This window comes from Anguilla rostrata, chromosome 12, assembly GCF_018555375.3.
Source record: "Anguilla rostrata isolate EN2019 chromosome 12, ASM1855537v3, whole genome shotgun sequence".
Classification (NCBI taxonomy): Eukaryota; Metazoa; Chordata; class Actinopteri; order Anguilliformes; family Anguillidae; genus Anguilla; species Anguilla rostrata.
The window spans coordinates 14,106,334-14,132,947 of record NC_057944.1 but is presented as its reverse complement, the minus strand read 5'-3'; the positions used below and the strand labels follow the sequence as shown (position 1 = coordinate 14,132,947).

Sequence of the window (26,614 nt, the reverse complement as noted above, 5' to 3'; positions counted from 1 at the left end):
AAAAAAAACAAACAACAGGCAGCCAGTGTAAGGAGGCCAGGTGACATTGGTCAGTAATGCATTTTGCTGTTTTGCTCCTGCAGCCGATGTGCACCCAGGATGCTTTATTCTTACAGCGTGTCGGGCTGCCGTTCGGTGCCCTGCCGGGGACACAGCTCTTCAGTGGAGAAGCGTCAGTGTCAGCCTGCTTTGTGAAACGTGTCCCTGTAAGGTCGTCTTCACGCTCGGGGACATGCTGTACCTTTGTTTACCTTCCCGTAATACAGGAAAGGGTTTTTAGATTGGCACAAAGGCCCCTGCCTGTGGAAAGAGAGGCTGAGTGTGAAAGCGAAGAGACGTGATTGTCGCTCTCTCTCTTCCCTCTCTTCCTTTGGATCTTACAAAGCATGTCAAAGTTCTGTTTTTCTCAAAAGCCCAGGGAAGGAAACCAGGCCTTTGTGTGCGCAGATGAATGAATTCGCTAATAAGACTTGATCAAGACCCCCTGGATTTACAGTTTGACAGTGGGCACGGAGGGGTGTTTGAAAGCTGTACTGGCACCACTGGGGCGAAGAGGGGGCTTGTTTGTTCATCGGTGCCTCTCAGACCACGGTGTCGAATCGGCTTTGTCTCACGGTCAGCTTATGAAGATGGGGAGCCGAAGCGAGGAGCTGAGAGAGAAGGATGAAAAAAAAAGCTCTGTCGCTTCCTGTAGGATCATGAATAAAAGATAAACCTGGACAGCACAGGGGAGTGTACAGCTGTGCAGAACTGCACAGGGAGCAAGAGGAGAGCACAGCTGTGTGGAACAGAACAGAGCAGAGAGGAGAGTAGAGGAACGCACAGCTGTGTGGAACAGCACAGGGGGCACAGAGGAGCGCACAGCTGTGTGGAACAGCACAGGAGAGTAGAGGAGCGCACAGCTGTGTGGAACAGCACAGGGGGCACAGAGGAGCACACATAGTGGAAACGTGCCGCGCTCTTGCCCGCTGGACGCGGAGCTGTGCGCCGCTTTGGCTCTGCAGCTAAGCTGTGTCACTCCCCGTTAGCCTCAGTGTTCCCCCTGTGTGCGCGGCCCACTGCGCGGAGGCTGTAAATGCCATTAAAGCACGCTGTGCAGCACGCGGCCACAGGCCCCGAGCCAGACCTCCACTCAGCCGCCTGTTCACTCGCTCACTCGCACATAATCAGAGAGCACGCGCACATACACACACACGCATTAACACACCCGCGCACATGCACACGCCCGCATGAACACACACGCGCGCATACACGCTCGAGACAGTGGGAATGCCAGGTCTGCCCTGTAGGGATGAATGAGGAGCCCATTAATAACAGGGCCCATATAAACACCGCTTAACTGCGAGCTCCCCAGCAGCGGCTTTGTGAGTGGCGGTTTTATTAGATTTGCGTGCAGCTGTAATCGCGAGATTAACTGCCGCTGGTTTTTCGGAGAAAGGCTGAAAACGGCGTCGTTAAAGAGGGCAGACCGGGCGCGACTGTGGCACGCGGTGAGGAGAGCGCGTCGGCAGGAGGCGAGCCGCAGGCCTCCTGGGGCGTGTGGAGATCGCAGCCCGCTCCTCTCCTGTGTTATCTGTGCGCAGCTCACTGTGCAGCTGGCCTGTGCTCTCACAACCCAGTTACGATTAAGGTTGCAAACGACGGAAGGGGGTTATATATATATTTATTTATTTATTTATTTTAAATCCTGCAAACACATTCAAACGCAGCATGTGTGACACACCTGGGACATAGTTGCGGCTGTTCTGGGTGTCGTTTGCCGCATGGAGAGAGAGCACACCCACGCCAACACGAAAAAAAAAAAAACTTCACACTTCCCTCTCTTGGGTTCCGGGCGAAAACAATAAACTAAAGCAAAGAACGAATATAACGAAGACAATAGAAAGTAAAATCCGCTCGCCGCTGGTCTCAGCTGGCCAACTTTTCAGTTACCAGCTTTCTTCACCGTCCTCAGTGCTTTCACAAACGGCAACTCCCAAAAAGAACTTGCTCTCACACACAACCCAGGTGCGTGTGCTCTCTCCACCGGGAGGCGTGGCCGAGACAAATCCGGTTCTCCACCGGATCGAATGCTACAATGTCTGTGCTCGCTTTAGATCAGGTCCGCCTTTAAACTTTCTAACGGAGGGCCATTTCTAATGTGGAAACAATTCAGGATCTTTTTGTGTTAATGCTTCGATGGTTTTTACTCACTGTGTTCCATGAACAAACGTGTCATGTGTTCTGACAGCTCAGACGAGCAGTTTGGTACCCTGTAGCAGTGAGAGAGCATCAGTGTACAGATCATCATTTCAACACTTGCATGCTGGGAAAGCTTCCAGCTGTCTATCTATCTACAGACACTCTTCAGCTCAAGGATGAGTGCTCTCGTGGACGGGATACATGTAATAATAACATGAGAGTCTATTTATGATATTGTAGATGTGTACTGATGTGGATTTTTTGGTGTGATGATATTGAGTTAAGCTGTTCTGTGTCGTACATTAGTAATTATTTAGTAATTATCAATGAATGCCAGTTTGCAAACAACATCAGCTGCCTCTAATTGAACCTGGCCTCTTTGGTGATACCCTGACGAGAGGTACATAACAGTTTCACTGACAGCAGAATTTAAATTTAGCTTTATTTCGGGCACATTTCAGTCTACAATTTACAGTGCAGTGCATTTACCCATGACAAACGTGAAAGGATATGAAAGTGTGAAAGAATATTAAAAAGTTCACGCGGTGTTTCATAATTTCAATTTACTTAATGAAATTCAAAGCTCTAACCTGAAATAACTTTTAAAGCCTGTTTTTATTTGACTTGAAGAGTTGGCTATGTATATTTCAATTGATGGTGAAGCAGTGATGGAATAAGCAATCAACACAAAAAGCCTATTAAAGCCTACATTCCCAAATATTCCCATGAATTTTCCATGGAAAATTTTCCATTTTTAATTTCTTGGAATTTTGGTACCCTTTTAGAAGACAAAATGTGATTTGTTACATTTATTCTTTCTCAGTGTTGAGTGTTTTTTTTTAATGTTTGTCTGGTGTATCTTTATTATCAAAGAAATGACTACTTTCTTCCTGTTATATATGCTAACAGTTACACTGTCGAAAATTAACACTGCCTAACATTGTCATTGCAGGCGAACCTGAACGACTCACACAACCAGATGGTCGTGCACTGGGCTGGAGAGAAGAGTAACGTGATTGTTGCACTGGCCAGGGACAGTGCAGGGGCCACTGGGCCCAAGACCAGCTCGGTGAGTATGTAACCCAAACCCAACACATACAACATACAAAACACTAACCCAAGACACTTACACCAGCCGAAAATTACTCCAAATTGTGTCCTGCATGGTCAAATTGTTCAAAGATGTGGCACAGTCACACAACTACAAGCCAGCCCTAATCGCCCAATTAGTGCCCGACATCACTAATGCTCTTCTGGCTGAAAGGGAGCAAGATCCCTGCAGCAATGCTCCAAGATCTACTGTAATATAAAGCCTTCCCAGAAGAGTGGAGGTGATTATAGCTGCCGAGGTTGGACCAACTCTATATTAATGCCCATCATTTTGGATGATTTTGGCCGTGTAATGTATGTTTGGTGAAGGGTTTTTGATTAATGTGTTCATATCTCCAGCCAGGCAGCATTAAATGGTGCAGAAGATGTTTCTGTGTACATTAGAGACCCATTGAAGCATCACTGAGTGCATTATTGGTTGACGGTGAAGTGGGGACACTTGTGGAGTGTCTCACCCCTGCTGTCCCACGTGTCCGTCCCATGGCAGGTCTACGTCTCCTATGACTACGGCACCAGTTTCACGCCCATCTCCGACAAGTTCCAGCTGTCCAGCAAAAAGAAGGGAGCGAAGCAGGTTATCGCCCAATTCTACCACAGCCCTGCTGACAACAAGAGGGTGGGTATCTGAATACAGGGCAGGCCATTCATCCATCCATTATCTATACTTGCTTATCCCGGGCAGGGCCGCAAGAAGTGCTGGAATCTATCCCAGCATGCATTGGGCGAGAGGCAGGAATGCACCCTGGACAGGTCACCAAAATATCGCAGGGCACACACACCATTCACTCACATGCTCATACCTATGGGCAGTTTAGAGTCTCCCAATAGCCTACCTGCATGTCTTTGGACTGTGGGAGGAAACCGGAGTACCCGGAGGAAACCCTACGTGGGCATGGGGAGAACATACAAACAGCGCGCAAAAATACTCAGGCCTTGATTCAAACCCAGGACCTTCTTGCTGTGAGAAGCTGGTGCAGTGCCTAATATCTTTTGCATAATACTGTATTTCAGTGCTGTTATCAGTTATGTGGAATCCTGCTGTGATGTGACTGACATCTAAGATAGCACAACTGAGAGAAGCTGTAACTGGAAATTGATTTGCTTGTGTGTTTCTACCATGATGGCATAAAGGGATTTAATGTGACACTATTCATTTTTAATTGTAGTAAAACAAAAGAAGACAAAATATATGCTCAATGTATCTATTTGTTTCGCAGGTGTGAAAATGTCATACTCACCATGGAAACATTCCTGCACAGTTTATTTTGCGGTTGTGAAAAGAGGGCGTTTTTTTCTCATCTGACTGGCCACGCCCCAGGGCTCCGTTTTGTTACGCATGTTGACCGGGCCTGGCGGGGAACGGTGCCTTCTGATTGGTGGCTGAGCCCACATCTGGCAGCCATTGCTGTTGATCTCCGCTGTGGCTTTGGCATCTCGCGGTGCTGTCCGGGCCCTCACACGAGGGGCTGGCCCGCGCTCCTGCTCCTCAGCCTGCTTCTGACCACCCCGCGCCTGCAGGCCGCTCCAGAGCTGAGGGCTCGGGTGAGGGCGGTAGGTACAGGGGAGAGGTGATTATGTGAATGTGGCTGATCAAAGGATCTGAGGAAAGGTAGAGTTGGGATTATAACTAAATGGCTCACATTCCGGTTGTTGCAACGCTTCGTTTTTGTATCGTGATTTAGGGGTTTTAGTAAATGTCTCTGTGGATTGGCAAGTTTTTGTGTTGGTGGACGTGGCAATTTGGATGTGTTATTGTCAGCATTGTGTTCTCCTTAATAGTCCTAAAATTTACATCGAAAGTGCATTGTGTTGATTAGACAGAGGTACGCCCAAAGGTCCATCTTCTCTGTTCTTATGACACACTTACTGTGTCTTGATTACAAAACCAGTCCTCATTTAGCCACATTGAACAAAAGCTGCATTTCTGATTAAGGACTGTAATACACTCGTTGCAGAGAACCTGAAGTTTTTATAAATCTGAAACCCCCGCTCTGCTTTTAGTTCTTTTCCACTACGACTGCATTCCCTGGTAATCCCTCCCTGTCTTCTGTTCCCCACAGTACCTCTTTGCAGACACCACCAACAGCTACCTGTGGAACACCTTCGATTTCTGCAAGACCGTCCAGGGCTTCTCTCCCCCTTTCAAGCCTACGGACCTACTGCTTCACAGCACGAGGCCCAGTCTGTTGCTGGGATACGACAGCTCGCACCCCAATAAGCAGGTACGTCGCCCTGAAGAGTCAGCAGCGCGCACAGCTCCTACTCCAGTGAATAGGCCTCTCATTATCTCAGCGTGTTCGCCAATGAACGGGAATGTCTCCCCACTGAGTCCGTCCTCCAGTCAGCTCTCATCCCAATGCGCAGAGCTGCTATGCTAATCCAGGGTTTGGGCTCACATTTGGCTACTTGAAAAGTGCTGTTCGGATTTGTTGTGAACGTATTTGTTAGTTTTGTCCATTTTCATGAACACAGTATTTTCTCACCCAGAGGAAAGCTTCTACTTCCCACACCAGCAGCTTGTCCGTTGTTTCACGCTTTGGAATCTTTTTGGTCTAACAGTTTACCATCTATAATTGTAACAGATTTGATATGATTCATAAGTTTTGTATTTTATGATTTTGTGTGTGTGCGCGCACACGCGTGTGTGAGTGAAAATTGCAAACACCCCCTCACTCTTACATTCCTGTTTCTGTAGCTGTGGAAGTCGGATGACTTTGGAGAAACGTGGGTGTTGATCCAAGAACATGTCAAATCATACTTTTGGTGAGATCTTTTTTCTTTTTTTTTAAACAAGCATGAATATTATAACAGTGTATGTCTACCTGTCTGTCTGTCTGTTTGACTGGGTGTGTGTATGTGTGTCTCTGCCTGTCTGTTTGATTGTGTGTGTGTGTATGTGAGTGTGTGTGTGTGTGTGTGTAAGAGACAGAGAGAGACAGAGATGATGTTAATAAGATGTCACGCAGAGGAATGGGCAGGGTTCATTGGCTGTGGTAAATCCAGGGTTTGTTCAGGGTACTGTCTCCTCCTCGTGTATCCTGGCAGAGTTTGAGTTCTAATCCCAGTGAGCCTGCAGTGTAAGTAGCTTGTGCAGATCCTATTAAGACTGCTGTAAGCCTGAGAGCTCCATGCTGCTCACACCCTACTGCTAAACACGTTCTGCTTCCTGCTGCAGCAGAGGAAGCCTTGCAGTCTCGGTTATGTGTCCCTCAGCATAGTGTCTACACTCAGACTACCTTTAGCATGCTGAGGGACCTTCGCCCCCTTGTGAGAGCTGGTTTATGGCTGTAGCCTCGACCGTGCTTGCAGGGCTGCACTTACTGTGGTTCTGGGCTGTCCCAAAAGTTCTGCTCGCATTCAACCCTGGACAGGCATGGTCTCCAGGCCAAGCTAACTCTGCACAGCAGAGCTTCTCAAACTGCAGTGTCTGGTTAACAATATAAAATGCTTTGTTTATGCTTCGTTACTGCATGAATGACATGTTATGCCTACGTATATGAACCAAACTTTCTTCCAAACGGGATTTGAACCTGCAGCCCCCTGCGCGAGTGACTGTGGCTCTGTGTTGCAGGGGGGTGGAGCCCTATGACCCGCCCACCACGGTGCTGGTCCAGAGGCACGAGCCCCAGGGCGTCTCCACCGTCCTCAGCAGCACCGACTTCTTCCAGAGCGAGCAGAACCGACACGTCATCCTGGAGCGGGTCGACAGCTTCCAGCTCCGGGACAAGTACATGTTCGCCACCACCACCGCCTCGGTGAGTCCCGCCCTGACCACAGTCCTGCTGGCCCGAATCCCAGCCAGATTCACACCCGGCCCAGCTGGCACTGGGTCCAGCTTCTGTGTTCTTCTAAATTGGCCTGTTTGTTTGGGCTGGCACCTGTGTTGATACTACTTGTTCACGTTTGCTCGCTGTGCCCTTGAAAATAATCGTACAGTGCTTGCGCAACACGCAGAAATAAGGCATTTGCTTGAAAACGTACGTCTGAAAGGAAGGCTGGATTGAGCACGCTCCCTGTCGAACATGGTGAGTAATATCGCCGCCACCTCGAGACATTACTGTGAGAGAGACGCAATCATAGGCCCGTTTCGCAGAATCCCCTCCAGCCAAAGAAGCCTGATTTCTTGGAAATTTTACTACATCAAAAGAATAAAAACACGCACGTCCAAATTCTCAACTGGTGCCAGACAGAAAACAAAGCATGATACATAACGTAGAATCCCCACACAGTATACTGCTCCCAGGATGAACGTGTTTTATTAACATGACATTTTGAGATACGTTATCTTGTGCATTGTGCGTTTGCCTCTGCAGTATTAAGATATATTGGTGACACAATTATATGCTATGTGATGTATTTCCATTGTATTTTGGGCAGTGGCACTTTTTGTAAATTGACGGTCAGATGATCCAGTGCCATAGTATGTCATGTGGGTATTTAATGGCATCATTTTCAAATGCTCTTTTATCTGATGAAGCGCCTGTAGCTCGAACCGTCGTTTTTTAGTGTCAATAAATACTGTTATCTTGGGGGCAGTATACAATTTGACTATTGTGCCAATAAAAAATTCAAAATCCTTAAAAAAGCCAGGACTGTTTGTAAAGCGTAATTTGAGTAAGTCGTGTACTAATGTGAGTCCGGTTTGACTGGGAGCCTTGTGAGTGGATCCATGTTGGATGAGTGGGGTCCTTGCCTGGTCTCATCCGAAAGATGGCATCTCCAGCAGCACAGTGTCCCCCTCACTGCATTGGGGTTTATTTGATCAGAGGGAAGACTGCCCCCCTGCTGGCCCACCAACACCATTTCCAGCAGCGACTTAATTTTCCCTGGTGGTCTCCCATCCAAGTACTAAGCAAGCCCACGCCTGCTTAGCTTCAGCCATTGGGCAGGAGCAGGGTGCATGGTGGTATGGCTGCTGGCTGATGAAAGCGTTGGGTTTTTCCGCTACGCTACGCGCTGGTGGTCTGCCTGTCATGTGGTAATCAGCCGCATGCGGGGAGTGGTGGCGGGATGCTTTCTGTCGTCCGCCAGCTGTGTGCCAAGGGCGTGGGTATTAACTTCAAATTAGCGGTAGCGACAAAGCACACGACAGCAGCGAACGAACCAGACATTTGAGGGCTTCCGTAGGAAACGGAATGCGAAAAGCGGCTCCTGTCTATCGGAGCGCTTGGTCAGCTGCTGCTCTGTGAACGTTTCAGCTGGTAAGCGGAGTGTGGTAAGGCATGTGGGCTCGCTTCCACTTACTCTGGAGGGAGTCATTATTTGGTTTGGTTTTGGTTCTGCGCTAGCGCGACGTGTGCTATCCGCTTTTAAAATGTTTCATTCGACTCTTCTGGGCCAGTGGAATTTTGGTCAGAGCAGATTTTTGTGTGGAAAAGCATTAAGCGGGACAAACTGCGCTCACACAGAAGCATACGCTCAGGCTGAGCCACAAAGCGAATGAGCTTTCTTGCAGCAAAGTCTGTTAAAGAGCATTAGAGTTTGGACATTTGTCAGCCTCTAGACACTGAAAGGTCGGTTTTAATCAATGAAAAACGTCAGGCCCCGAAGAAGGCTGTCAGAGACTGTGTGTGTGGGTGGGAGCCTGCTTTATGTGTTTTGAGCTTTTTCTTTTTGAACCTGTCACGGGATATGCCCGGGCTCTGAAGGCTGATGAATTGAAACAGCCTCAGACCCTGAGCTTGTGGTCGAGGAGCAGTTTTTCAAATCATTTCTCATCGATCTGATCTCACAGAAAGGCAGATTTTTATGGACGTTCTTATATGAACCGAGCGCCGCTTTTTTGTGATGTGCAGCGGGGATCTGTGGCTTGTCGGACATAAAGGGCGCGAGCCTGTTCTGGCTGTCCGAGCTGCGCGCTTGGCTGCTTGGCTGCTCTCTTCTGATTTGCCGGAGAACATGGCGGTGGTGACACGGTTTCATATCCCAACTCAGGCAAAAATGAAATATTGTCTTTAACGGTTGGTGAAAAAAATAAAAAAAGGAAATGGACAAATGTCATGTGACCTCTCTGCTAAAGAAACTCAAACAGTATTGTACAATGAGCATGAGAGAGTGTGAGATTGAGTGAGAGGATGAAGAGGTCTATAGAGTGTATAGAGTGAGTGAGTGGGTAGAGATGGTTTTAGAGAGAGAGAGAAAAAGAAAGAGAGGGATGGGGACAGGTCTTTTAGAGAATTCATTAAATGGTTTCTCTGTTCTTAATGAAGTCACTCCTGTGTATCCCCAGTGGTCCTTAACAGCCCATTTTGTTCAACATCACAGCTGCCCTTTATTTCACCCTATACTGGACACACAAACTGGAGAGGACACAGCAGCCAGAGAGCATCCCTCCACTTCAGGGCTCAGCGCAGAGTGTCTCTCTCGCTCTCTCCCTACTCCCTCTCTCTCTCTCTCTCCTGCACCGCTAATCGCATTAGGATAATGAATATTGTGAGAGCCTGTGCCGGAAGCTTCTTAAGACTAATTAAAGCCTCCAAAACCAGGCCCCCTCTCATTGGACTCTTCTGTGCGGGCAGTGATGATATTGATCCGTGGAAATGACTGTGCCCTTTACATACTCGGAGATGACTTCCTAATAACTGGCATGGAGGAGATTGCTAGATGAGATGTGGACTGTGGAGACCACTGAGGAGACTGGCAAGCCCTCCACTGCCCGGTTGGTCTCTCCCCCCCCCCCTCCCCATTTATGGGATAAAATTTAGCGATGTCACACGTTTCATGGATTACAAATGCAGAGGGGGTAGAGGATGTGCAGTCAGTCATACAGGACACACATGGGGAAGAGTGAAAAGAAAGTTCTGGAAAGCTGACAATGTGGGCGGAAGCTCTGAACTGCTCTCTTGTAGCGACATCATAGGTCATTAAAGAAAGTAATCAGACCGCCAGCAAGTGCTAAAAGTGGGTTCTGCTTGTTTCTGCCCACACAGACCCGCCCCATAACGCCCCCTTATCCAATCCGCTGGGTTAATAGAGCAGTCAGCCCTTTTACTGCGGCTCATCTCAATCCTGGTCCTGGAGAGCTGCAGGGTCTGCTGGTTTTTGTTGTTGCTCAATACTTTGATTACTTGAAGTCGGTGATGACACCATTAAACGAACATCATCTGGTATCCTGGGTTTAAATTAGATGCCGATTTTAAAGTTAAATTGAAAAGCCTCCCTCCACATTAAGGCTGATGACCGCTGCTGTGTCTGCTAAAGCGTTTCCTTGTCAATGCGTCAGTTTGATTGGCCGGTATTTGGAGCATTTGCCTTTCTTCTTCTTTCTTGTTTCGTACATCTTCATCCTTTGCTGTGATTCATTACTGCAGCAAACATTGTGTCCAGTGTCACAGGAGAAACCTCTCTCAGTGCCACAGTGCTGCTCAGAACATCACAGGAGAAACCACGCCCACCCCTATCAGAGCATGATGAGAGAAACCACACCCACCCGTATCAGAGCATCACAGGAGAAACCACACCCACCCGTATCAGAGCACCACAGGAGAAACCACACTCACCCTATCAGAGCACCACAGGAGAAACCACAGCCACCCCTATCAGAGCACCACAGGAGAAACCACACCCACCCCTATCAGAACACCACAGGAGAAACCACATACACCCCTATCAGAGCATCACAGGAGAAACCACATACACCCGTATCAGAGCATCACAGGAGAAACCACACTCACCCTATCAGAGCACCACAGGAGAAACCACGCCCACCCCTATCAGAGCACCACAGGAGAAACCACACTCACCCTATCAGAGCACCACAGGAAAAACCACAGCCACCCCTATCAGAGCATCACAGGAGAAACCACACCCACCCCTATCAGAGCATCACAGGAGAAACCACACTCAGCCCTTAGTGCCACAGGAGAAACCACACTCACTGTGCTATTCAAGCATACCTTTATTTCAGTGAAACTACTTCTGCAGTGAGGCAGTGCTGTTGAAAGATCTCATTATGTCAGTGAAATCACTGCTGTAACCCAGTGCTGTTTAAACATCTCTTTCGTTCGCCTCTTCAGTTCAGCTGGTTGCTTCAGCACTAAAACTCACTGTGAAACACTCAGCGCTGAAACGCAGCTCTGTTCACGGGGTCTCTTGTGAAACGCGGTGCTTTTTGAAGGGGCTTTTCTTGCTCGGCGCGTCCCCTCAGCCGTTAAAGAATTCCTGGCTTCGGGAGAGAGAGAGAGGCTCTCCTCTGCTCTCGGCGTTCCAGGACATTCTTCACCCTCCTCTCAGCCCGGGCCGGGATAGTGCTGCGGCCGCCGGGCTCTTCCTGGATACGGCCATGAAGCCGCCAGATAAATCAATGCGGCGAATAGAGCGCGGGAGCGCCGGGCCCCCGGGGGAGGGGGGCGGAGGCAAGGGGCCGAGCATACGCTCTGTGCCCGGGAACAAGGGCCGTTTGTGGCCGGCGGGCAGAAGCGCCGCACATCCGTCTGGGTCCCCAGCCATCGGTCAGCGGCCCTGTCACAGCGCGTCGTTCTCACGACTCCCGATGAACGAGGAAGCTCGCTTTTTTTTTTCTTTCTTTCTCCTTTCCTGTGTTTTTGTTTTTTGTTTTTTGTTTTGTTTTTTTTTCAGCAGCAGAGAGAATGCTAAATCCCCTTTGAGATGCGCTCTTGTAATCCTGGATGATTCTGCAGACCCAATTACCCCGCCGTGCTGGAAACAAGCCACCCACAAATTATGCGTTTTAATGCACCGGCAACGCTCGACTAGAGCCTTAAGAATATGCTAATAATGCACTAATGATACTCAGCATAGCGGACACGCACCCTGGAACTGCGCTGCTGTGTGTTTCAGCGATAAAGCTTCAAAGTTTATTTTTGCTATTAGTATTTTTGTTGGAATCTCCCGGTCACTTTCTCTATCAAATTTTTAAGTCTGATTGTGGTTCAGATTTTGATATTTTGCAACTTCGAATGCTGCTCTTTAAATGTACAGCATTTTGGGTCTTGAGATTATTTTGGGGCAAACGGTTTTCAATTCTTTTTTGACCCTGATTTTTTTCCCCCATTAATTTGCAATGTCCAAATCATGTACAGACCCTTCTCTCCACTCATCATGATGCAGCGTCCTCTCAGTTCCGGAAAAAAGCACATCATCATATCACACTCCATCGCCCTGTTCAGCTCTCCAGCATCTCCAGCAGTCTCTCTGTGGAGCAGTGTGAAACTGCAATGCTAATGCAGCTGTGGATGTATGACTAGGTGCTTCAACTGTGAAAATAATTGTAATTCTTGTGGTCTGAGGTGTCCTACTTAAAATTTTTCGTTTTGGCAGTACGTGGAAATCCTGGACTCGGTTTCTTGTTTTTTGTACTTTATTATTTCCCTTGCATGTGAACAGCTTTAAGTTTGTATATACGGCGCAGTGTGTGTGAGCATGTCTGTGTCTGCATGTGTGTGTGGATGTTTGTGCGTGGGTGTGTGTGTGTGTGTGTGTGTGTGTATGTGTGTGGATATGTGTGTGGGTGTGGGTGTGGATGTGTGTATGTGTGTGTTTGTGTGTGTTGGTGTGTGTGAGTGTGTGAACACACAGGTAACAGCTATAGTTGTGTTGGTGCTGTTTGGACAGGGTAGGCCTGTTTCCCTCTCCTGTGTAACCCTGCTGATTCATGTCCCTCTCCTTACAGACTCCACAGGAGGGCCAGAACCCCTCCTCCGTCCAGCTGTGGGTCTCCTATAACCGCCAGGCCATGAGAGCTGCCCGCTTCATGACCCGCCATCCAATCAGCGTGAGTATGCTTCCCGCAGCCCCTCCCCCTCTGACAGAACAACAGGACGGCTGGCTCCGCCCTCCTGTTTTTAACCCCGCCCCTTAAACACGCCACACTCCTGCTGCAGTAAAACCAGCCTGTAATTCCCCCTGTGAGTTATCTGATGTAACCGCCCTCCCGTAGGAGTACTACATCGCCGACGCCTCGGAGGACCAGGTGTTCGTGTGTGTGAATCACAGCAACAACGCCACACACCTGTACATTTCTGACACCGAGGGCCTGTCCTTCTCCCTGTCCCTGGAGAACGTGCTGTACTACAGTCCCGAGGGCTCAGGAAGCAGCACGCTGATCAGGTACAGACACACACCTGTACTACAGTCTGATCAGGTACAGACACACACACCTGTACTACAGTCTGATCAGGTACACACACACACCTGTACTGCAGTCTGATCAGGTACAGACACACACACCTGTACTACAGTCTGATCAGGTACAGACACACACACCTGTACTACAGTCTGATCAGGTACACACACACACCTGTACTACAGTCTGATCAGGTACAGACACACACACCTGTACTACAGTCTGATCAGGTACAGACACACACACCTGTACTACAGTCTGATCAGGTACAGACACACACACCTGTACTACAGTCTGATCAGGTACAGACACACACCTGTACTACAGTCTGATCAGGTACAGACACACACCTGTACTACAGTCTGATCAGGTACAGACACACACACCTGTACTACAGTCTGATCAGGTACAGACACACACACCTGTACTACAGTCTGATCAGGTACAGACACACACCTGTACTACAGTCTGATCAGGTACAGACACACACACCTGTACTACAGTCTGATCAGGTACAGACACACACCTGTACTACAGTCTGATCAGGTACAGACCCCCCCCCCACACAACAACACCTGTACTACAGTCTGATCAGGTACAGACACACACACCTGTACTACAGTCTGATCAGGTACAGACACACACACCTGTACCATAGTCTGATCAGGTACAGACACACACACCTGTACTACAGTCTGATCAGGTACAGACACACACACCTGTACTACAGTCTGATCAGGCACACACACACACCTGTACTACAGTCTGATCAGACACACACAGACACCTGTACTACAGTCTGACCAGGTACAGACACACACACCTGTACCATAGTCTGATCAGGTACACACACACACCTGTACTACAGTCTGACAGGTACAGACACACACACCTGTACTACAGTCTGATCAGGTACACGCACACACACCTGTACTACAGTCTGATCAGTACAGACACGACACCTGTACTACAGTCTGATCAGGCACACACACACACCTGTACTACAGTCTGATCAGACACACACAGACACCTGTACTACAGTCTGGCCAGGTACAGACACACACACCTGTACTACAGTCTGATCAGGTACACGCACACACACCTGTACTACAGTCTGACCAGGTACAGACACACACACCTGTACTACAGTCTGATCAGGTACACGCACACACACCTGTACTACAGTCTGACCAGGTACAGACACACACACCTGTACTACAGTCTGATCAGGTACACGCACACACACCTGTACTACAGTCTGATCAGGTACAGACACGCACACCTGTACTACAGTCTGATCAGGTACAGACACACACACCTGTATTACAGTCTGATCAGGTACACACACACACCTGTACTACAGTCTGATCAGGTACACACACACACCTGTACTACAGTCTGATCAGGTACAGACACACACACCTGTACTACAGTCTGATCAGGTACAGACACGCACACCTGTACTATAGTCTGATCAGGTACACACACACACACACACACACACACCTGTATCAGTTACAGACAAACACACCTGTACTACAGTCTGATAAGGGACGCACACCACACACCTGTACTACTGCCTGACCAGGTAAAGACAAAAACACCTGTACTACAGTCTGATCAGGTACAGACACACACACCTGTACTACAGTCTGATCAGGTACAGACAAAAACACCTGTACTACAGTCTGATCAGGTACAGACACACACACCTGTACTACAGTCTGATCAGGTACAGACACGCACACCTGTACTACAGTCTGATCAGGTACAGACACGCACATCTGTACTACATTCTGACCAGGTACAGACACCTACACCTGTACCATAGTCTGATCAGGTACAGACACACACACACCTGTACTACATTCTGATCAGGTACAGACACACACACCTGTACTACAGTCCGATCAGGTGTGAATATGAATACCTGTACTACATGCATGCATGTGTGTGTGTGTGTGTATTTATGCATGCGTGTGTGTGTGTGTGTGTATTTATGCCTGCGTGTGTGTGTGTACACACACAGATACTTTGCCAGTGAGCCCTTTGCAGACCTGCACCGGGTGGAGGGCCTGAGGGGCGTGTTTGTGGCCACGCTCATCAACGGCTCCCTGAGTGAGGACAACATGCGCTCCGTCATCACTTTCGACAAGGGCGGCACCTGGGAGCTGCTGACCCCGCCCACTGCTGACAGCCTGGGCGGGACTGTGAACTGCCAGGTACGCCTCCTGTCCCTGACCAATCAACCGCTGGACTCTAACTGTTCATCTTGGTTCCAGCAGTATTTTCAGGACTTGTTTAAATTCTGTGGAGGTATTCATTATCATTGTACTCTTGGGTGATTTTAACTTGCCTTGTGATGTGGGGGGCTTTACCTGAGGTAGGGTTTGTTACTGTTTGAGTTCACTGGGGAAATCAGACAGGCTGAAACCCCTTAATTTTTTAACCTCCAGGAGAAGATTATATATGGTTAACTCCTGGATCTCTGTATAGGAATATTAGACATGCTATACCCTGGAATCTCTGTATAGGAATATTAGACATGCTATACCCTGGAATCTCTGTATAGGCATGTTACGGACATGCTATACCCTGGAATCTCTGTATAGGAATATTAGACATGCTATACCCTGGAATCTCTGTATAGGAATGTTAGACATGCTACACCCCTGAATCTCTGCAGCTCTCCAGGGGGTGCTCTCTGCACCTGGCCCAGCGCTGGAGTCAGCTGCTCAACATTCAGCTGCGGCGCATGCCCATCCTGTCCAAGGAGTCTGCACCTGGCCTCGTCATGGCCACAGGTGGGTCTCCATGACAACCGGCCGCGTGCGCTCACAGGTGGGTCTCCATGGTGACCAGGGTGTCAGCAGAAAACCCGCACCGTTTACCGATTTTGGAAAGTAAGCAAATGAGGCCCAATAAATATTCCTCAGAGCTGAAATACAGCTGTTGAGCTCAGTAAACGGCAAATTGTAAACTCAGGCAGTGAAACGGACTGAAGAGCCCTACTGCAGGGAGACGACCCTTGGGCCTGTTATAGGAGGTTTTGTTGACATGCTTAAAGATATAGTTCTAGAGGTGGTTACAGAATGTCTTGCTGCGGCATTTTCAGAATGCATTTGTTGAGGAGGTTGTAGAAGCTGGTGCAGCAGTGGATCTTTGGCTGGCCTGAACCAGTTTAAATGGAGCGTCCTGGCAGGCTACCTCAGGTTATCTGTTTTCTGAGAAGGACACCTTGAAAAACCCTCATAGAAGTCATCGGCTTGATTAGAGATTCGTTGAGGGTGTGTGGAGTGCGGCCATTTCTGGACCCGTTCCCTGATGAGTGTTGATTTGGAAGGGGGCGGTGGCAGCTGATTTGTGTTCATGTGGATGGGGTTGATTATATAGCCGCACACAGTGAAATTAGCCCATCCTGGCCGTGGAGAGCAGTGAATCTGCGTAGTCACAGACGCCACGCTTGGAGACGAGAGCAGTTACCCTGTCGAATTTTGGGTCTGAATTGTATCCAGCAATTACCGCTGCTCTGTGCCCAGCACCCAGAGGGAATCTGATTGGCACCTGCTAGTACAGCGCTGTCCAATCAGGGGAAGTTAAAGCCTTTGGTTAGATTATTATGTGCTAATGCGTCAGTAGTACTGTGAGACATCTGCCACTTTCTCTTTATTACGCACAGACGCAACACAAGCACACAGTAATTATGTTTGTCTTGCCTGCTGGGTAATTAAGACACAATCCCACACACACTCAAACTAGGACCATTCCCACCAGCGGCTAATTGCCGGGTCTTTAGCTGTTAGAAAAATGGGCTGAAATTAGTTCCCTGGTGCTTCAGTGTTTGCTTACATTTCAGGCAGTGCACTCTGCCAGGTCCTGCATTTCAGGGCAAAACGCTAATGGAGCGGATGCTAACTGTGTGAGAGGTCTGTCTTTTCAGGACGGGTAGAAGGTCTGTCTGACATCGTGTTCTGGGTGATTTCCGCTGCCCCTCCCCCTTACAAGTCCTGATCTCAGCTCATTAATGCATTAATTAACCCACCCCTTCATTATAACTATGAACATTTTATATAAGGCAGCAAATACTGATCTATGATAAAAACCCCTCTCCTTTAGCATAATTATGAAAAACTGAAATCTGATCTAGGTACAGTGTTTGGTCAAGGAATCTGTCTCCACCTCCTCAGTCTGTAATGACTTCTCATAGCTCTTCTTCATTCATAAAAAAAATATAACTAAAAAAGCAGCTCTGCCAGCTTCAAACAAAATTGAGAAACGCTCTGTTTCCTTAGCACACCCCTGGAATGGGAAAAGTCTGTTGGTCTGGAGACCAGGTGGAGCATTCATCATCTCTCTCTCACCATTGTAGTGCTGTCGGGCACCATGTGCTACACTCATAGCTAAGGTCACTATCGCCCCCAAAATGGCTGCTTCAGCCTGCTCCCACCTCAACTCAGACATTTTTCTCCTGCCTCCCTCAACCAATCACAAACACTGATCTGGAGAAGAGCAGACATTGGCTGGTGTCTGGTTGCCATGACGAGGGCATTTATTTAAAGGGTATTCAGCAGAATATAGTTGAATGTTATAAAACATAATGAAGTTTTCTATATACTCACCACATTCTGACAAATTAGTTCTGACCCTGCCCTCCTTCTCCCTCTTCAGGGTCTGTGGGGAAGAGTCTGGCCAACAAGCCCAATGTGTACGTGTCCAGCAGTGCTGGGGTCCGCTGGAGAGAGGTGAGTGACTGTAACACACACACACACACACACATACACACATGCACTATCAGCTGTTTTCAGTGTGTGTAATGACTGTAGCTGTGCTATGGCTGTTTTCAGTGTGTGTAATGACCGTAGCTGTGCTATGGCTGTTTTCAGTGTGTGTAATGACTGTAGCTGTGCTATGGCTGTTTTCAGTGTGTGTAATGACCGTAGCTGTGCTATGGCTGTTTTCAGTGTATGTAATGACCGTATGACCGTAGCTATGCTATGGCTGTTTTCAGTGTGTGTAATGACCGTAGCTGTGCTATGGCTGTTTTCAGTGTATGTAATGACTAGCCGTGTGGTTTCCTGAGTGTGATGACTGTTCCTGCCCTACAGGCGCTGGCGGGACCCCATTTCTATACCTGGGGGGACCACGGTGGGATTCTGATGGCCATCCCTCAGGGGGGGTCCACCACCCAGCTCAAGTGAGTGTCCCTGTGACTGTCACCATCAGATCACTGTGGAGGCTGCTTTGTCTTGGACTAGGTTAATAACTGTGCATTACTGATGTTTGTGAAAGGGTCTGCTCAGTGAGGGTGTCTGTTTGTGCCAGAGTGTGTCTTTCTTATTGGGCCTGACTGTTTTTAACGTATCAGAGCAGGTCACGGTGGGCCGCTGTGTGACCGTTGACTGTTGACCGCGCGCGGTCTGTCTCCACGGCAGGTTCAGCACCAACGAGGGCGAGACGTGGACGCCGTTCCAGTTCTCCTCGCGGGAGGTGTACGTGTACCAGCTGCTGACGGAGCCCGGCGAGAAGAGCACCATCTTCACCGTCTTCGGCTCCTACGCCGACCAGCGGCACAGCTGGCTCATCCTGCAGATCAACGCCAGCGACGTGCTGGGTGAGGGAGCTAGCTGCCCTCTGAGGCTGTGTTTGTGTGTGTGTGTATGAGTGCATGTGCATGTGTGTATGTGTGTGCGTGTGTGTGCGTGCGCGTGTGTGTGTGAGGGTGCAAGTGTTCTGAGCTGTGTTTCAGTTGTGTGTGTGTATGTGTGTGTGTGTGTATTTCTTCAGGGTGTACTGTAAGTGTTCTGCACTGTGTCTTTGTAGTGTGTGTGTGTATGTGTGTGTAAGAGAGAGAGAGTGCGTGTGTATTCAGGGTGTACAGTAAGTGTACACGGTGTACACTGTGTCTCAGTAGTATGTGTGTGTGTTTAGACTGTGAGGTAAGTGTTCGGCGCTGTGTCTCAGTAGTGTGTGTGTGTGTGTGTGTGTAAGAGAGAGAGTGCGTGTGTATTCAGGGTGTACAGTAAGTGTACACGGTGTACACTGTGTCTCAGTAGTATGTGTGTGTGTTTAGACTGTGAGGTAAGTGTTCGGCGCTGTGTCTCAGTAGTGTGTATGTGTGCGTGTGCGTGCGTGCGTGCGTGTGTGTGTGTGAGAGTGCAAGTGTTCTGAGCTGTGTTTCAGTAGTGTGTGTATGTGTGTGTGTGTATGTCTTCAGGGTGTGCAGTGAGTGTTCTGCACTGTGTCTTAGTAGTGTGTGTGTGTGTGTAAGAGAGAGAGTGCGTGTGTATTCAGGGTGTACAGTAAGTGTACACGGTGTACACTGTGTCTCAGTAGTATGTGTGTGTGTTTAGACTGTGAGGTAAGTGTTCGGCGCTGTGTCTCAGTAGTGTGTGTGTGTGTGTTTAGACTGTGCAGTGAGTGTTCGGCGCTGTGTCTTAGTAGTGTGTGTGTGTGTGTCTAAGAGAGAGAGTGTGTATTCAGGGTGTACAGTAGGTGTACACTGTGTCTCAGTAGTATGTATGTGTGTGTGTTTGTGTTTAGACTGTGAGGTAAGTGTTCTGCACTGTGTCTCAGTAGTGTGTGTGTGTGTGTTTAGACTGTGAGGTAAGTGTTCTGCACTGTGTCTCAGTAGTGTGTGTGTGTGTGTTTAGACTGTGAGGTAAGTGTTCTGCACTGTGTCTCAGTAGTGTGTGTGTGTGTGTGTTTAGACTGTGAGGTAAGTGTTCGGCGCTGTGTCTCAGTAGTGTGTGTGTGTGTGTAAGGGAGAGAGTGCGTGTGTATTCAGGGTGTACAGTAGGTGTACACTGTGTCTCAGTAGTGTGTGTGTGTGTGTTTAGACTGTGAGGTAAGTGTTCTGCACTGTGTCTCAGTAGTGTGTGTGTGTGTGTGTTTAGATTGTGAGGTAAGTGTTCTGCACTGTGTCTCAGTAGTGTGTGTGTGTATTTGCAGGCGTGCCCTGCGCGGAGGGAGACTATAAGCGCTGGTCCCCCTCAGACGAGCGGGGCAGCGCCTGCCTGCTGGGCAGGGAGATGGTGTTCAAGCGCCGCTCCCCACACGCCACCTGCTTTAACGGGGAGGACTTCGACCGGCCCGTCACCGCCACCAACTGCTCCTGCACGCGCCAGGACTACGAGTGGTAACCCCCCGGACATTACTGTCACATTCCTGATCGTTTAAACATCTCTGTGAGCACCTCTGATTGGCTCCAACACTCCCTGAGCACCTCTGATAGGCTGCCTCCCCCTCTCTCCCCCGCTCAGCGACTATGGCTTTAAGCTGAGTGAAGACCTGTCTCTGGAGGTCTGTGTTCCAGACCCGGAGTTCTCGGGCAGTCTGTATGCCCCGCCGGTACCCTGCCCTGTAGGAACGACCTACCGCCGCAGCAAAGGGTGAGTCTGTCCTTCACGCCATCGCCCTGTGCGTTCAACACCCAGTCAATGGAGCACACCCAGCTCCCGTCAGCACTGCAGAGCAGGGCCCCGGTGTGCCGTTCTTATTGGCTGTTACGAATCAGCTTTTGTCCAAAGGCTGGGTTTCTGACTGTCAGCAGTGTGCTGTACCTGCTGAGTCGATGCGGGAAAATAATAATGAAATAAGAGCGGTGAGAAACTTGTTAAGTTGTCAGTGCGGTTCTGTCTTATTTGCAGTATGAGATTACAGGGTCAGGCATCCCTTGCCTGTGACAACAGCACCACCTAGTGGATAAATATGAAAAGTGCCCCAGGAGAGGACAAATGAGTGAAAGTTGATTTATTATTGATTTATTATTATGTATGCACAGGAAATGTTTTTGTTTGTTTTGGCAACTGGAGTTCTGACAGTTGTAACTGTGAATTTGTGTAAGCTTGGAGATTATTAAAAAGTAAATGGAAAATTAATTGAACAAGAAAGGATTGATTAGTTTATAGGAGTTAGTCATGTTTAACAAATGTGTTAAAATTACCCAGTACTCAACTCATTTTTCAAAAACTGTTAATTCAGTCGAGAACACCAAGCAGTTGCTGTTGTGCTGGCTGTATGAGTTGGGGCTGTGAGTAGCTGATTGGATGACTGCATGTATTGCTATGTGTGGCCGTGGTAACCCAAATGTGTGACTGTGCGTTGCAGGTACAGGAAGGTGTCGGGGGACAGCTGCAGTGGGGGTGATGTGGAGGCCAGGCTGGATGGAGAGATGCTCCCCTGCCCTGTGGGAGGTCAGCTCTGTTCCTCTCCCTGCATTCACTGTTTACACACTTGCATAGTTAAATCAGGAGTCACTTAATATTAATTCAGGGCAGTTGAGAGTATATCAGACACTTGAGAAATAGTTATTTGGCCTGCTGATTATTAAACTTAGCTACATTCAGAAGGTGGAGCTCCACACATTGTTTTACTGGGGGTTATAGGAAATGAAGTCCACTGGCAGAGGATGTCAAACATGTGCAACTCATGCTCCCATCAGCCAACTCTGCAGATGTTTGAGATGGCTGATTGGACAATCATGTTTTAGATGCAAAATGTACTCACTGCCGTACTTTGTTATGTTTGGTCTTATTACTCCAGAGAGTAATGAGTTCATCTTGTACGCCGTGCGCAACTCCATCCATCGTTACGACCTGGCCACCGGCACGGACACGCCCCTTCCCCTCTCTGGCCTGCGCGAGGCCGTCGCCCTGGACTTTGACTACGAGAGGAACTGCCTGTACTGGGCTGATATCGCCCTGGACACCATACAGGTCAGGAACACGGCCATCTTCCTCAGTACCAGCCATCTGTGTGTGGTCGGGAATGGAATGTGTGCTGTGTGTAGAGTGTAGATGTGAGTGTGTGGTGGTTGTGTATGATGTATGTAGTAATGTGTGTGTTTTGTGTGTATGTAGAGATGTGTGTGTGTGTGTGTGTGTGTGAGAGAGAGTGTAGAGAGTGTGTGTGTGTGTGTGTGTGATGTATGTATGTATATGTGTTGTGTGTGTGTGTGTGTGTGTGTGTGAGAGAGAGAGTGTGAGAGAGAGTGTTTGTGTGTGTGTGTGTGTGTGTGAAAGGCATTGTGAACTACGACACCCCTCTATGTAATGCGCTGTGCGTGACAGCTCTCCTGTGTGTGCTCTCGGCAGAGACTCTGTCTGAATGGCAGCTCTGGACAGGAAGTGATCGTGAGGAGGGGCCTGCAGAATGTGGAGGCCCTGACCTTTGACCCCGTCAGCAGGCTTCTCTATTGGGTGGATGCCGGAGCTCAAAAGATTGAGGTATAATGCTTTTCATTCACAAAACATACAACGATGGCACAGAAATACTGTAAAAAATGTAAGTAGTTCTAAAATTCAAATGTTTTTGAGTGTGTTTTTGAAGATTCCATGTGATGTAACCGTGGTAGCGTGCACTTCCTGTCCCCAGGTGGCTAACGCTGATGGAGACCTGAGACGCACCCTGCTGAACTCCTCAGTGCTGGAGCACCCCCGAGCTCTGGCCCTCATCCCCGCCGAGAGGTACTGTGGACCCCCCCTCTCTCACCTCCACGAGTCAGATATTAATTTACTTTAACATCTGCGTTGACTCTGTGTAAAGCTTGAAATTGGTTTGATATTTTACCTACAATGGCAGGGAAAAATGTGTAAGGTTAGATTATTTTGTTAGCCCATGATAAGGGTATGGATGGATATAACAATACGCTAACTGCTTTACTGGCGTTCCTGCTTTACTTTAAGGGTTTACTGCTGGGCCTGTCTGCTTGTTTAAATGGGCTGGGTTCTTTCTCTGTTCTGGATGAGAGCTGATTGGGTTCTGGGTGAGTGTCGACTGGGCTCTGGCCTGGTTCTGGCTGGGTTCTGGCTGAGTGCTCAGTCCGGTCCTGTCCCGCCCGCAGCCTGATGTTCTGGACGGACTGGGGGGATCGGGCCGCGGGGGTGTACCGGGGCTGGATGGACGGGTCCAACGCGTCCTGCATCGCGTCCGAGGGCGTGCGCTGGCCCAACGGCATCGCCGCCGACGACCGCTGGCTGTACTGGACGGAAGCGTTCGGCGATCGCATCGAGAGGGCCGACTTCACCGGGGGCCAACGCAGCGTCGTCCTGGCCGGGCTGCCCCACCCCTACGCCATCGCCGTCTTTAAGGTACGAGCAGCCCCGCACGCGCGCAACACTGCCCCCTACTGGCGCAGAACGCCCCTTTAAACAGAAATCAGCAGTATATGTGTAAAGTCTTTAATCTTTATCTTTAATCACAGTCTTTAACATGTCCACATTTGCGTGTCTCAGAATGACATCTACTGGGACGACTGGTCGCGGATGGGAATCTTCAAGGCCCCCAAATCCGGCTCCCTGGATAGCGAGCTGCTGGTAGGCCGGCTGACCGGAGTGATGGACCTCAAGATCTTCTACAAGGGAAAGACTAAAGGTCAGAGCCCCATTTAGCGCAATTAAATCCTGACCCATTCAGAATCAGCCGGGAGTCCCGCATGGCAACACACCGGTGGCCAGAGCTCAAGCAGGGAGGTTTTCAGTCAGCAAAGACCCCCCATTGGCCATTAATGACTTCTCTTGGCCAATCAGATGCCTGCAGTCTGATTAATTGGACACTTCCAGGGCAGAAAATAAGCTGTGGCTGTGTGCACTCCCCCCTACTGTAGCATTTTTAATGGGTCTAAATATGAGTGGAATATTGATTTAAAAATGATATGAACCGAAGTGGTATAAAAGGGTACCTGCATTGGATTTTGTCATTTAGTTGTGTGTGTGTGTGTGTGTGTGTGCACGGGCATCTCCTGCAGGTCGTAATGCCTGTGCCAGTCAGCCCTGCAGCCTGCTGTGTCTGCCCCAGCCGGGTCACCGCCATACCTGCGTCTGTCCAGAGGGGGCGCCCACCACACTCCTGCCCTCCGGAGAGGTCCAGTGCCAGTGCCCTACTGGATACCTTCTGCGCAACAACACCTGTGTAAAGACAGGTGAGAGCGGGATACTGCGCTCAAGGAGGTTGGAACAGGTGTAGGTAATTTAGAGGTTGCTGGTTCAAATCTCAGGCACTATTTTCGTCATTTCAGACAAGATACTTAACTTTAACTGCCAGTAAACATGCAGGTGTATAAATAGACGGTGTGTAATAAAAAGTCAGCAGTGCTGGTTACTGTAGATAGGAAATCATACGTGAAGCAGAAAGTCAAATATAAAATGGAGGCTCCTGGCCCCTGCAGGACCAGTCCCTCGGCGGGTACCCCCTGCAGACTGAAGTATAATCCCCCTCCTCCCTGTCTGTCCCGCCAGAACACACCTGTCTGCCCAACCAGTACCGCTGCGCCAATGGCAAATGCATCAGCAGCATCTGGAAGTGTGACAGCGACAACGACTGCGGCGACATGAGCGACGAGCTCGAGTGCCGTGAGTAAAGCCCGCTGGTGCGCGGTCACCCCGACCACCCGTACGCTTGCATCGAACATCTGCCCGGTTACAATGACCGCCAATACGGTCACATCGAACATCTGCCCAGTCACCCTGACCACCCGTACGCTCGCATTGAATATCTGCCTGGTTACACTGACCACCAATACGGTCACATCGACCACCTGTTCAGTCATACTGACTGCCAATATGATCACATTGAATGCCTGCCCGTTCAGGTTGACCGCATTGACTACCTGCGATCATCTGTCTGTCAGCCTGTCTGTCGTGTCTTCAGTGTTACTCTCTCTCTTCTCCAGCCACCACGTCATGTGACCCGGCCGTGCAGTTCCGCTGCGTGGTGTCTGGCTCCTGCATCCCGCTGGCCTTCCGGTGCGACCACGAGGATGACTGCGGGGACAACAGCGATGAAGAGCACTGCGGTATGAGCAACTCTGTGTGTGTGTGTGTGTGTGTGCGCGCGTGCATGCATGTGCATGTGTCTGCGTGTTGATGCATATTTGTGTGTGTACATGTGTGTGTGTGCGTGGGTGCATGTGTGTGTATGTGTGTGTGTATGTGTGTGTGTGCTGACTGTGTGTCTGTCCCTCTCAGAGAGTCACCAGTGCGGGCAGGGGGAGTTCACGTGTGCGCGGGGCGTGTGCATACGGGACGCCTGGCGCTGCGATGGAGATAACGACTGCAGGGATTGGTCTGATGAGGTCAACTGCACTGGTGAGTGGAGGGAACGGCCAATGACATCAGAGCATGCTTACATTTTAAATTTACTTATGTCCCATGCCTGGAATAATTTGAATTTGAAACACTTCTCACAGTCTTAAGGCTGGCCTCATCTGACTTAAAATCCATAGTGCTGGAGAAGGAAACTTTACCCACAATGCCTCCTGTGTGATGGTGATGTGGCCATTGAGTGACTCCTACATTACTTCTGTAGTTTCTGTAAAGCCTGGTACACACTACATGCCTTTAAAAAGGTCACTGATTTCACAAGGGAGTGAAGGGGAAGCACATAATGACTGGTCTGAAACACAGTGTTCTCCCAGGGTTCTCATAGATTAAACATGGATAGTTATCTCTCTCTCTCTCTCTCTCTCTCTCTCTCTCTCTCTCTCTCTCTCTCTCTCTCTCTCTCTCTCTCTCTCTCTCTCTCTCTCTCTCTCTGTCTGTAGTGGGCCACCACACCTGTGAGTCCAGAAGCTTCCAGTGCCACACGGGTCACTGTATCCCGCAGCGCTGGGTGTGTGACGGGGATGATGACTGCCAGGATGGCTCTGACGAGGAGCCGTCACATTGTGGTCAGTCATCGTGCCTTCCGCTGCTCCTCCCGCACTGCTGGTCCTCCCCCCACACTGCTCTTACAGTACCCTACATACACACACACACACACACACACACACACACATACGTACTCAGACAGTTCAATGCAAAAGTTTGGGACAGCGATGCAATTGCATTCCAGCACATTGAATTCGAAGTAAAATATGAGGTTAAAGTGCGGACTGTCGGCTGTAATTTGGGGGTTCCCATGATCTGTGCAGGAATTTACAGCCCTTTTTATATACAGTCCCCCTAGTTTAGGGGAGCAAAAGTCATTGTAAAAATAAAAATAAAGTCATTTTTAGTACTTGGTTGCAAATCCTTTGAACTCGATGACTATCTGGCCAAGAAACAGCTGTTCAGCCAATTACATAATTATATTTGCTCCCCTAAAATGGGAGGACTATGTATAAATGGTCTACACAGATCCCCCAATTTTGATGTAAACAACATTAAATTAAGCTGATAGTTTACACTTCATTTCTAATCCAATGTGCTGGAGTAAAGAGCCAAAACAACCAAAATTGTCACTTTCCCAGTACATTTGCATTTA

General features: G+C 49.0%; 1 protein-coding gene across 1 annotated transcript in view; it reads left to right on the top strand.

Moving 5' to 3' along the window:
• Positions 1–26,614, top strand: part of LOC135235574 (sortilin-related receptor-like) — a 59,085-nt gene that overhangs the window by 15,121 nt on the left and 17,350 nt on the right. The window contains exons 2-26 of the mRNA XM_064301156.1: positions 3,134–3,250; positions 3,779–3,907; positions 5,352–5,513; positions 5,987–6,054; positions 6,863–7,046; positions 12,923–13,024; positions 13,190–13,359; positions 15,405–15,597; positions 16,062–16,179; positions 18,044–18,117; positions 18,481–18,569; positions 18,808–18,986; positions 20,324–20,510; positions 20,635–20,763; positions 21,482–21,567; positions 21,917–22,089; positions 22,468–22,599; positions 22,748–22,839; positions 23,217–23,463; positions 23,608–23,746; positions 24,120–24,293; positions 24,610–24,723; positions 25,044–25,166; positions 25,339–25,458; positions 25,914–26,039. Coding sequence (XP_064157226.1) covers positions 3,134–3,250; positions 3,779–3,907; positions 5,352–5,513; positions 5,987–6,054; positions 6,863–7,046; positions 12,923–13,024; positions 13,190–13,359; positions 15,405–15,597; positions 16,062–16,179; positions 18,044–18,117; positions 18,481–18,569; positions 18,808–18,986; positions 20,324–20,510; positions 20,635–20,763; positions 21,482–21,567; positions 21,917–22,089; positions 22,468–22,599; positions 22,748–22,839; positions 23,217–23,463; positions 23,608–23,746; positions 24,120–24,293; positions 24,610–24,723; positions 25,044–25,166; positions 25,339–25,458; positions 25,914–26,039 — 3,427 coding nt within the window. The remainder of the gene's footprint in view (positions 1–3,133; positions 3,251–3,778; positions 3,908–5,351; positions 5,514–5,986; positions 6,055–6,862; positions 7,047–12,922; positions 13,025–13,189; positions 13,360–15,404; positions 15,598–16,061; positions 16,180–18,043; positions 18,118–18,480; positions 18,570–18,807; positions 18,987–20,323; positions 20,511–20,634; positions 20,764–21,481; positions 21,568–21,916; positions 22,090–22,467; positions 22,600–22,747; positions 22,840–23,216; positions 23,464–23,607; positions 23,747–24,119; positions 24,294–24,609; positions 24,724–25,043; positions 25,167–25,338; positions 25,459–25,913; positions 26,040–26,614) is intronic.